Source organism: Pituophis catenifer, unplaced genomic scaffold (assembly GCF_029215685.1).
Source record: "Pituophis catenifer annectens isolate HBS135680 unplaced genomic scaffold, rPitCat1.0.hap2 SCAF_1, whole genome shotgun sequence".
In the NCBI taxonomy this organism is placed as follows: Eukaryota; Metazoa; Chordata; class Lepidosauria; order Squamata; family Colubridae; genus Pituophis; species Pituophis catenifer.
In genome coordinates this window covers 280,325,914-280,338,140 of record NW_027256881.1, presented here as the reverse complement: position 1 = coordinate 280,338,140, position 12,227 = coordinate 280,325,914, and the positions used below count along the sequence as shown (strand labels likewise).

General features: G+C 39.3%; 2 protein-coding genes across 3 annotated transcripts in view; both read left to right on the top strand.

The window, feature by feature from the left end:
• Nucleotides 1–9,479, top strand: part of LOC139313983 (disintegrin and metalloproteinase domain-containing protein 20-like) — a 31,031-nt gene extending 21,552 nt beyond the window's left edge. Inside the window, exons 2-3 of one of the 2 annotated variants that reach the window (XM_070939492.1) lie at nt 5,920–6,561; nt 9,365–9,479. In XM_070939492.1, coding sequence (XP_070795593.1) covers nt 5,953–6,561; nt 9,365–9,448 — 693 coding nt within the window. In that variant the 5' untranslated portion in view covers nt 5,920–5,952 and the 3' untranslated portion in view covers nt 9,449–9,479. Of the gene's footprint in view, nt 1–5,919; nt 8,158–9,364 lie in introns of those variants that run through there. The other variant, XM_070939485.1, reaches the window with a different exon arrangement.
• LOC139307915 (disintegrin and metalloproteinase domain-containing protein 20-like) lies at nt 2,240–4,420 on the top strand. The gene has a single exon (XM_070931271.1). It carries the CDS (start codon nt 2,240–2,242, stop codon nt 4,418–4,420), a length of 2,181 nt encoding a protein of 726 aa, XP_070787372.1.
• Nucleotides 9,480–12,227: the final 2,748 nt, after the last annotated feature.

Sequence of the window (12,227 nt, the reverse complement as noted above, 5' to 3'; positions counted from 1 at the left end):
CTGTAGGTGAACTGATGTTGGTTGAAGTTTGATGGAAAGCATGACCTGAGGTGTTGAAGAACCAGTCTCTCGAAACACTTCATCACTATAGACGTTGGTGCAATGGTCTGTCATCATTCAGGCTGTTTATTGCTGTTTTTTGGGGGACTGGAATGATAGTTGCTGCTTTCAGACCCTGATGGAACACTGGCCATTTGCAGGGAGATGTTAAAAAACATTGTTAGAACCTCTGATAGTTGGTCAGCACAGGTATTTACCACTATCCCCACCACCCCATCTGGACCTGCAGTTTTATTGGAATCCATGGACTTCAATACAGTTCTCACTTGGTGTTTAAGCAGGGTGAGTGGCTGAAAGTCAGAGGGCAAATGGGCTAGGGCTACAGGGTCAGGTCTCATGACCTCATAGCGGGCGAAGAAGGTGTTCAACTCCTCTACCAACTAGGCATCGGAATTGACTGTCTTCAGCATATTGCCCTTATAGTTGGATAGATGCTGCAGTCCCTGCCACACCTGCCTCAGATTGTTGTCTGCTAGATGGTTCTCCACCTTTTGTTTATATTTTTGTTTAGCTACCTTGATGCCTCTCCGTAGATTTGCCCTGGCCTCATTGTATTTATCTTTGTCCCTTGTCTTAAAGATGGAATTCTGGGCTCTCAGAAGTATCTGTACCTCTGCTAACATCCAGGGTTTACAATTCCCGTAGACTCTGATGCACTTGTCCACTGTTACATTATCAGTGCATGTTTTGATATATGATAGTACGGTGTCGGTGTATTCATGAAGTTCTAGATGTTCAAATATGCTCCACTCAGTGGTTTCAAAGCAATCCTGCAACTGACTGAATGCACCCTCAGGCCAGATTTTAATAGTGTTCATGACTGGCTGTGTTCTTTTCCTAAGAGGGACATACTTTGGGCGTAACAGCAGAGAGAGATGGTTGGATGTGCCCAAGTTAGGGAGGGGAATTGCTCTGTATGCCTGTTTTAAGTTTGAGTACATATGGTCTAAAGCGTTCTTCCTTCTGGTTGGGGACTGCACACACTGCACAAACTTAGGGAGAACAGTCTTTAGACAGGCTTGGTTAAAGTCCCCAGCCACGACAAAAGCACCCTCGGGATGAGTTTACTACTACCTTGAGATGACGTCCTATAGTTTAGAGAGCACCATGCTAACATTGGCATCAAGTGGAATATAAACAGCAATAATAATTATCACAATGATTTCTCTAGGCAGATAAAATGGCCTACATATGACAGTCATTAATTCCACATCTGGGGAACAATACATATATATTACTCTGCTGTTAGCACCAGTTGCTGTGTATCTAAATACAAAGTCTTCCACCTTTGCTCTTACCGGAGTTGCCATTTCTATCAAATGGAAGATGGCATGGTAGATGGCATGGCTAGTTAGCCCCACTGCTGCATCGAGTACAAGTGGATGTAGCCAGGTTTCCATGACAATCATCACACAGCATTCGCAGATAAGCCTGCTTACTGCTATCTGCAGCTCTAGTTCATTGATTTTATGGATGAGAGATCTGGCGTTGGTCAAAAAAAGTTGATGGTCTGTGGGGCTGCTTCCATAGCTGAGCTAACAGACCAGCTCTACATCCACACTTCTGTTTCCACTCCTTTCGCCGCTGTCAACACCTCCCAGATCCAACAATGATCAATGGAGAACCTGGAAGTCTCACCATGCGGTTTGGTATGTTATGGGACCAATGTTTAGCAACTCTGCACGGGTGTAGACACGTTTTACTCCATACACTCCACTGTTCACAGACATCCATACACACATTATTCCAAACACAGCCCAACACCGGGAGCTCAGGGCCACAGCGTCTGCACATGCCACTATCTTGGATTATGCATCCAAGTGCATCTTGGATTATGCAGCCAAAACTCCAGAAGCAATACACTCAAACAGGCCATTTAAATAATCGATCATTATCCATTTATGGATTGTTTCCAACTTTCCTGTAAGGGGCATGTGCTCAAATTCAAAACTCAGTATTGTCTGTTCTTTGGTTGTCAGTTTTTGTTCTTGCTGTATTAAGCTCCACCCATATTCCAAAGAATTCCATGTATTGTTGCTATGGTCAGAATCTTTCAACTTCTGATTTGTACACATCCTTCCTTATTTTTTTCTACTCCACAAAAGTTAGAATGGACTCTCTTTCCACGAATAAGGTGTCAGAGGTTCTACTTTGATGGGCTTCTTTCTCTTGATGGGAAATGGATATGTACATTTCATGGCTATTTGTGATGCTGTTGAGGAAGGTCTTGACTGAGACCGTTGAAGAGAGATGGCCTCCAGGCTTCAGGCGTATTTCTTATGAAACAATCATTCCAAGGAAAGTGACTCCCAAGTCCGGACATGAGGAACCAGAGCATGTAAGCTATTTACTGCAGATTGGAGGGAATAACCAAGTGGTGCATCTGAGACAGAAGTGGGGTTTGGTGCCTAAACATTTCCCTGTGTTCTACTATAATGAAGAAGGAGATCTCCAGATGGACCAACCTTTCATCAGAGATGATTGTTTTTATCATGGCTTTGTTCAGAATAAACCCTCTTCTCTCGTCACTCTCAGCTTTTGCTCAGGAGGACTCAGAGGTATTTTGCAATTAGAAAATAAAACTTATGAAATTGAGCCAGTTGAGGCATCTGCTATCTTTCAGCATGTTGTATATTCTCTGGGAGAAGAACAAGCTGCTATCTCGATGAGATGCGGACTAACAAAAGAAGAGGAATGGTTTCAAAAGGCCATTATGCCAAAAATGAAAAACCTACAGGATAGAAGTGCTTCCAAGTGGTGGCCGCACACTAGACATGCAGAGATTGCTTTTGTGATAGATTATGAACGATATTTGAAATTTAACAGAAATAAAACTCTAGTTGCTATGAGAGTAATAGATATTCTTCATATGGCAAATTCATTATATGAGCCACTGTCTGTTAAGCTGTCTTTAGCTGGACTGGAAATCTGGACCCAAAGAAATCCCATAAACCTTAAGTGGGACATACACAAGACCCTTAGATCTTTCACTGATTGGAGAAGGCGATCACTACAAAAACGTCTAAGGAATGATGCTGCTCATTTATTTGCATTCAAGCATTTTAGTGAGCTAGGATTAGCATTCACAGGAGGAATTTGTAGAGATGACTATGGATCTGCTGTTGAACAATACATAACCACAAGCCTGTTCACTATATCTTTAATATTTGTTCATGAGCTAGGACATAATCTCGGAATAAGCCATGATAAAAAATACTGTTCATGTGAAAAAGTTCAGTGTATTATGGCTGAAGTTCTTTCAGGCTATGATAAATTCAGCAATTGTAGCTATAAGGATTATTTCAAGAACAGAAATGCAAAGTGTTTACTAGATCTACCAAATCCAAGTAGAATATACACCATCAAATTTTGTGGAAACAAGGTAGTGGATGATGGAGAGCAATGTGATTGTGGTTCTGAAGATCAGTGCAAGTCAGATCCCTGTTGCCAATCTAATTGTAAGTTGCGTCCTGGTGCTACTTGTGCATTTGGCTTATGTTGTAACAACTGTCAGTATCGAGCAGCTGGAACTATTTGCAGAACAAAGACCAGCAGTTGTGATCTTCCTGAATACTGCAATGGAACTTCTGAAAGGTGTCCTGAAGATGTTCATGTGCTGGATGGTGCCCCATGCAGAGATGGTGAATATTGTTATAATGGGAATTGTAACACTCACAACAAACAGTGCAAAACAATTTTTGGCAACACAGCAATAGCTGCTTCTGATGTTTGCTTCAAGGAAATGAATACCAAAGGGGATCGTTTTGGAAACTGTGGCCTTAAAGATAAAAAATATGAGAAATGTAAAGTTGAGAATGTCCTGTGTGGCCGTATCCAGTGTGAAAATGTGAAACACTTGCCTTCTTTGGAGGAACACAATACGATAATTCAAACTTCCATTGACAATAAGCAATGTTGGGGTATCGACTACCACCTTGGAATCGACATGGATGTTGGTGCAGTGAAGGATAGCACCCCTTGTGGCAGTGGCATGATATGCATCCATCAGAAGTGTGTCAGTGTAGCCAGCTTAATGTATGATTGTAATGTCACAAAGTGCCATAATCGGGGAGTGTGCAATAGCCGTCAACATTGTCACTGTGATAACGGGTGGAAACCTCCCAACTGTCAATATGAAGGCTACGGGGGCAGCATAGACAGTGGATCACCTGGACAACTGGATATGGGTAGACATTTTGCAAAAACTAGAGTGATAGGAGGATTAATATATAGTCTTTGTGGTGCTGTTATTTCTCTTGCCTTGGTTGTACATTTCAGAAATACACTAATGTATGTGTTTCATAAACGGGGGGGCAAAATTCATCCAACAGAATCAACAGAAGAAGAATATCAACACTAAATCATAAACCATAACAACATACAAGGTATCAGATAAAAAGCTTGGAAGCCATGGATAAAGACTAAATGAACTAACTTGGAGGGGGGGGGGTTGGCATCTTAGTCTTTACATTCCATTTTAATATGATTTTTCTTTCAGATGGATTTATGAAAAACCTTTCACGTTTCACATGTTCCAATGTACAATTTTTGCAACTGTGTCTGATATGGCTTCAACTCAGTTTGGGCAATTTTGCTACAGTCCCTAATGAAAATTATAATTAAACTTTGATTTAACATGGTTTAATCCCTGCTTATATAGGCGTCGATTGCTGGTGGCCATGTGTTCTGGTACCACTGACTATTATAATAACAAGGATTCATCATAGTATATAAATCAACTAAAGCCCTCCAAAGTATAAACCAAAGTAAACCAAGTAGACCCAGTAACCCCATGGGGAAAAAAAAACAGGAGTCATCTACAATATTCAGGGTAAGGACTGAAACAACTATTAGGTATGACAGACAGCAAAAGGCTAGCACAGCACATCCATGAACACCAACTAGCAGCGAGAAGACACAATGAAAATCCCACAACACATGGAGAGACAAAACCATAATTTGAATGGGGAAACGGTCATCCTAGACCAAGCTCATTCTCAAAGTGCAAGGGAATTCTTGGATTCTTGGTATTCAAACAAATCAGCCATCAACAGGGACATAGAAATAAAACAATATTTGTAGACCATTGGAAATAGATAATGAAAAAGTTAAAAAGGAAGCAAAGATACCAAAACAATCTATTTTTACTAGGCTTTTGATCCCACTCAACATCAGATGCATAGAATCCATAGAATCGAATGCAATCTTTCTTGAACAGGACAATTATTCTTCTTCTTGTTGATCTTTCATGTAACATAAAAACACATTCTGTTCAGGCTTTAAAATTGGGGTTGTTTGTGCTAAGATTGCAACTTTGTGGTCTTTAACAGATTCTCCCTCACTCCCCAATAGTTGTGAAAATTCTTAAGGCAAAGACTGAGCCACTTGGTATGAAAAAGCCTCAGATTCTTTTATGGCCAAAGATAACCTGGAGGAAAGGAGGAAAAGCCAAATAAGCATGAATTAGAAATTAGAAGCTTCAGCAGGTTATTGATTTTGAGCTCTTACAAAGCCACATGTCTCCTGATGTGATAAGCTACTTTACTATCCACTAAAATTATTGAACTTCAATTCACACCTTGGGCCAACCATAGAAAATATACAATTTATTCCTGTTAGATAAATTAAAGAACACTAGGATATGAAAAGTAGTTATTCTACATTGGTTGTTTAAACTCCGCCTCCATTCCAAAAATCTATTGCATTTCTGTTGCTACCGGTATGTTCAGAATCCTCATTTTCAAATAGGTTTCTCTCTCTCTCTCTCCCTCCCTCTCTCTCTCTCTCTCTCTCCTCCCTCTTCCTCCCTCTCTCTCTCTCTTTCTCTCTCTCTCTCTCTCTCCCCCCCCCCTTTTCCAGAATAATTTCAGGTTCTACCCTCGTTCTGTGAAAATGAGTACCTGTGTGGCATTGTTGAGTGTGGTATTGCTGAAGATCATCCAAAATGCAGCTTCTAGACAGGCACCTCCTCAGGGCTTCAGATATGCCTCTTATGACGTGATCATCCCGAGGAAGCTGTCTCCCAAGTACGGACAAGAAGAACCCCAGCATGTGACCTACCTCCTACACATTGAAGGAAATCTCCATGTGCTGTTCCTCAGACAAGGAAGGAACTTCATCCCAAAGGTCTTTCCTGTCTTCACCTATGATACAGCAGGAGATCTCCAGGTGGATCATCCATTTATCAAGGATGACTGTTTCTACCATGGATTTATACAGAGAAAGTCCTCTTCTCGAGTCATCCTCAGTACATGTTCAGGAGGACTGAGAGGTCTCCTGCAAATAGAAAATAAGACCTATGAAATTGAACCAGTCCAAGAATCTTCTACCTTTCAACACGTGGTGTTTCGGTTAGAAGTAGAGGAAGGGGCTCTCCGAATGGCTTGTGGAGTAGTAGCGGAACAACAGAATCATCAACAAGACATAATTCCTGAAACACAGAATCTTGGAAACAAAGACGTTTTTGGAAAATCCTGGTGGCCACATAGGAGATATGTTAAGGTAGCAATTGTGATTGATTATGAACGATATTTGAAGTTTCACAGAAATGAATCTTTTATTACCTTGCGAGTTCTAGATATTGTGCATGCTGCAAATTCATTGTTTGATGCACTTTCTGTTCATGTATCAATAACAGGCTTAGTGATCTGGTCGCAAAAAAATCTCATAAAAATTTCCCATGTAGCAGATGACACACTTGCCTCATTTAATGAATGGAGAACATACCATTTAGTTAACATTTTAAAGAATGATGTTGGTCACTTATTTGCTTATAAAGATTTTGGGATAACAGTAGGACTTGCATATATGGGTACTATATGTAGCATGAATGGGGCAAGTGCTATTGAATCCTATAGAACTCCCAGTTTGTTTTATATGTCTGTCATATTTACCCATGAACTGGGACACGTTCTTGGAATGCAGCATGATGAACAATTTTGTCATTGTGGAAAGACTGAATGCATTATGGCACCCTATGCAGCAGAGAGTGATACATTTAGTAACTGCAGTTACAAGGATTATTTTCACTATAGAAACACTGGGTGTTTATTTGTCCCACCAGACACTAACACAACATTTAAGTTTGAATCCTGTGGTAACAAAAGAGTGGAAAAGGGAGAGCAGTGTGACTGTGGGTCAGAAACACAATGCAAGTCAGATCCCTGCTGTCAAGCTAATTGTATGTTGCGCCCTGCGGCTGTTTGTGCCTTTGGACTGTGCTGTGCTAACTGCCAGTATCGTCAACGTGGAACTGTTTGCAGAGAGAAGATTAGCAGTTGTGATCTCCCTGAATATTGCAATGGGACTTGGGAGCACTGTCCAGAAGACATGCATGTGCAAGATGGCGCCCTGTGCAATGATGGCGTGTATTGTTATCATGGGAACTGCACGACTCATGATATGCAGTGCAAAATGATATTTGGTAGTGGATCAAAAGTTGCTTCTGAAGTTTGCTTCATAGAAGTGAATAATAAAGGTGATCGCTTTGGCAACTGTGGCCTTAAACATGGAATTTACAAGAAATGTGATATTGGGGATAGCCTGTGTGGCCGTATCCAGTGTGAAAATACACAAATTCCTTCTTTGGAGGATCACAGTACAATAATTCAAACTTCCATCAGAGTTAATCAATGCTGGGGCACTGACTACCACTCTGGGATGAAGGTAAATGATATTGGAGCAGTGAGAGATGGTACTCCTTGTCGCAATAACATGATGTGTATTGAAGGTAGTTGTGTCAATGTGTCCATTTTGAAATATGACTGTAATGTCACAATGTGCCACAATCGGGGAGTATGTAACACTCTCAAACACTGTCACTGTGATGTTGGATGGGCCCCTCCAGACTGCAGAAATACAGGCTATGGAGGTAGCATAGACAGTGGGCCACCTCCAGTTGTGGTACAGTCTAAAGCTAATATGAAAACCTCAGCTGTAGCTGCAATACTCTGTGCTTTTTGTCTCACAATAGTTTGTACTGGCCTGATTATCTGGTTCAAGGATGGACTAAGACTCCGATTTGGAAAATTTCAGGGAAGAGTCCATGCTACGAAATCAAAAGATGAGGGAACACAAGTAAAACTCACGCTTGCTTAGAATGCACAATGCATCCAGTATAATCACAAGAATTAACAGTCAATTTTTAAAAAGGCATCTAGAATTTCAATGTATTAAATTAAATTAAATTAAATTGTTTTAATTTTTTTAGTTTAAAACTCCAAGTTCAACTTTGGGAGGAAGAGTTAATTTACCTTGTCCCAGGTTACTAGTTCCTATCAACATGCAGAAAGCTGTACTAGCAACAAAGCACAATTAAAATCCATCAGCTCTTTTATTACTGCTTCATTGTCTGCTAGAATATTTTTGTTCTCACTAAGAATTAATCCAGTCAGTCATAATAATAGGTTAAACCTGTTCTTCCCTTAATGAAAAGCAGAACATTTCTTTCCAGGATTGATGAAAAATTTGAAGGGTGCTTGTTCCTGTCCTCTCTATCATAGATCAATCCAGTAATAGAGCATCTCAAGTATCTTTCAAACAAGCAAAGTCTCTGGCCTGTTTTGGCCCATTTATGTCTTGTTTCCAACTTTCCTGTAAGGGGCATGCACTCAAATTCAAAACTCAATATTGTCTATTCTTTGGGTGTCAGTTTTTGTTCTTGGATCACCTGGACAACTGGATGTGGGTAGACATTTTGCAAAAAACTAGAGTGATAGGAAGTTTAATATATGGCCTTTGTGGTGCTGTTATTTCTGTTGCCGTGGTTGTACATTTCAGAAATACACTAATGTACGTGTTTAGTAAACTGAGGGGTATCCAACAGAATCAGCAGAAGAAGAATATCAACACTAAATCATAAAACATAACAACATACAAGGTATCAGATAAAAATCTTGGAAGCCATGGATAAAGACTAAATGAACTAACTTGGGGGGGTGGGGTGGCATCTTAATGTTTACATTCCATTTTAACATGATTTTTCTTTCAGATTGATTTATGAAAAACCTTTCTTTGAAAGGAAAGGACTTCTGATATATATTAATTTTATTAAAGAGGCATCCTTTTTATCTGAATTTCTGTATCACAAAAGAGGTAAACAGTTCTAAAATTAATTCATAACTTTCAATAGAAACTACTGAGAGAAACTAAATCCTGTGGTAACCTTCTCCAATTGGACAGTCATAGTTGGAGTTGTGTCAGTAGGAAATGATCAATGACACTTCCTCATAACCCAGAGATAAATCTCTTTCATCTCTACTACTAGTAAAACTATATCTTTGTATTTTTTGTCCTCATTTGATAGAATCATCTTCTTCACACCAGGGATCACTTGTGCAATCAGCATGCTCTTGTTAGTAGGAAAAGATCACAAAAGACTACTAAATAGGTCAGGAAGATGTTTTTAACAGCTGTCAGTGAGGACCGAATCTTGGCTGGAAACATGTGAAATAGCCTTCTTGAGATGTTTGTTTCATAGTTCTTTGTAGATTTCTGCAACATTACGTTTCTTATTTGTGTTCCTGCTCTGCTTGTGAACTTCCATTCATTGCCACTCCTCTGAATATCCAATGCCAAAACCAGCTTTTTCTTCTCATCGCTCCTTTTTCTGAAACATCATACTTCCTCGTTTATTCCACATGCTGCAACATTTCTGCTTTTGCTTTGACAGTCCAAAGGCTTGTATTACTTATTTGTCCCCAGTACATTTATGTTATATTTATCCATTAATTTGCTTTCCAAAAATCCCTGGACTTAAATAAAGCTTTCAAAGTATCTTTTGATGTTTTCCTTCATAATGTAGAATACCTAGAAGAAACTGCTGTCATATTTCTTAATAGTTATTGCTTCTAGACTGGGAGGAGCTGTTTTCTTCAAGGCATCTGCCCATAAAAACTAACCAGGTCTAAAGTGCCACATGTATGTTGACTTCCACTCCCCATCTTTTTCTGCTACATTTACAGTATCATAGAAATTCACAGTGCTGCTTTTCCTAGAAATTCCAGTTGAGAGCCCTGAAAACTTTTTCTGAGGAAGATGACCAGGGAAACAGCAACACATGGATTGAGAGGAAAAAGGAAGACGACAGCACTTCTTCAAGAACTGTAACAGTTTGTTCAATCCATGTTGTGTGCCAAGTCAGTTTCTTTGACAATGGATTTTTTTCCCTTTGATTCTTGCAGAAGCTTTCCCTTAACACATTTGGGAAACCATTTAAGTTCAATTTGAAAAGCCCCAGCCTAGAGGAGCAAATGAGGAAAGGATATTTATACATATGCTTTTATTTTAGGAGGGTGGTTGGAGTAGATGTAGAAAGTGTACATCTGTGTAACTGTGTAGCACACCCACACTTCCACCAATTCACAATCCAACCATCACCAGGAAATAATCAAAAGATGATGTTGATGATTTTCCCTATTCTTACAGTGAATGGGGTTTGTTCCACTGATCTAACTAAAGGCTTTGGATACCTGGAGATACAGTTGGGCTGGTGGGGGAGTTTGCAGTCAGAAATGTCAAGTCCAATAAATGTAACACTTCCAATTATTTGGTAAATCCCTTAGGTATCACTCAAAGAGCTTTGATTACCATTGCCTTAATGGTTGTTCCTTTTCTTTTTTAAAAAAACCCTTGATTTTCTGTTTGTTTTTACTTTTTCCAATTGTTTTTCATCATATTGACTATGTCCCAATATTGTTACAGTATATCTACAAATCACACTTTCTTATTTTTCAATAATAGTAATGCTGGCTATGGTGTCTTTCAGTTACATGTTCTGAATTTTAAAATCCCACAAGATCTCTTCCTCATCTTTTCTAAAACTTTTCAGGCATATGGTCCTAGTAATTGTAGATAACGGTCAAGCCAAACATTTCACATTTCACATGTTCCAATGTACAATTTTTTCAACTGTGTCTGATGTGTCTTCAACTCAGTTTGGGCAATTTTGCTACCGCCACTAATGAAAATTATAGTTAAACTTTGATTTAACCCAGTTTAATCCCTGCTTATATAGGTGTCAATTGCTGGTGACCATGTGTACTGGTGCCATTGACTATTATAATAACAAGAATTCATCATAGGACATAAATCAACTAAAGCCCTCCAAAGTAAACCAAAGTGCGCACTTCCGAACCAGTAGAGAAGGTAAGTAGATTTCACCCCTGTATACAGGGTAAGGACTGTAACAACTATTAGGTATGACAGACAGCAGAAGAGACAGCAAAAGACTAGCACAGCACAACCATGAACACCAACTAGCAGCGAGAAGACACAATGAAAACTCCTTAATCCCAAAACACATGGAGAGACACAACCATAATTTGAATGGGGAAATGGTCATCCTAGACCAAGCTCATTCTCAAAGTGCAAGGGAATTCTTGGAATCTTGGTATTCAAACAAATCAGCCATCAACAGGCACCTAAAAATAAAACAATATTTGAAGACCATTGGAAAGAGATAATGAAAAAGCAAAGATACCAAAACATTCATTTTTGGAATCTATTCTTAGTAGGCTTTTGATCCCATTCAACATCAGATGCATAGAATCCATAGAATCGAATGCAATCTTTCTTGAGCAGGACAATTATTCTTCATGTTGATCTTTCACGTAACATAAAACCACAGTCTGTTCAGCCTTTAAAATTGGGGTTGTTTGTGCTAAGATTGCAACTTTGTGGTCTTTAACAGATTCTCCCTCACTCCCCAATAGTTGTGAAAATTCTTAAGGCAAAGACTGAGCCATTTGGTATGAAAAAGCCTCAGACCCTTTTATACTCAAAGATGACCTGGATGAAAGGAAGAAAAGCCAAATAAGCATGAATTAGAAATTAGAAGCTTCAGCAGGTTATTGATTTTGAGCTCTTACAAAGCCACATGTCTCCTGATGTGATAGGCTACTTCACTATCCACTCAAATTATTGAACCTCAATTCACACCTTGGGCCAACCATAGAAAATATACAATTATCTAATTCCTGTTAGATAAATTAAAGAACACTAGGATATGAAAAGTAGTTATTCTACATTGGTTGTTTAAACTCCGCCTCCATTCCAAAAAAACATTGCATTTCTGTTGCTACCGGTATGTTCAGAATCCTCAGTTTCAAACAGGTTTTTCTCTCTCTGTTTCTCTCTCTCTGTTTCTCTCTCTCTGTTTCTTTCTCTCT

Coding starts and splice junctions, on each gene's coding strand:
- LOC139307915 (XM_070931271.1), top strand. CDS start 2,240: ATGGATATGTACATTTCATGGCTATTTGTGATGCTGTTGAGGAAGGTC.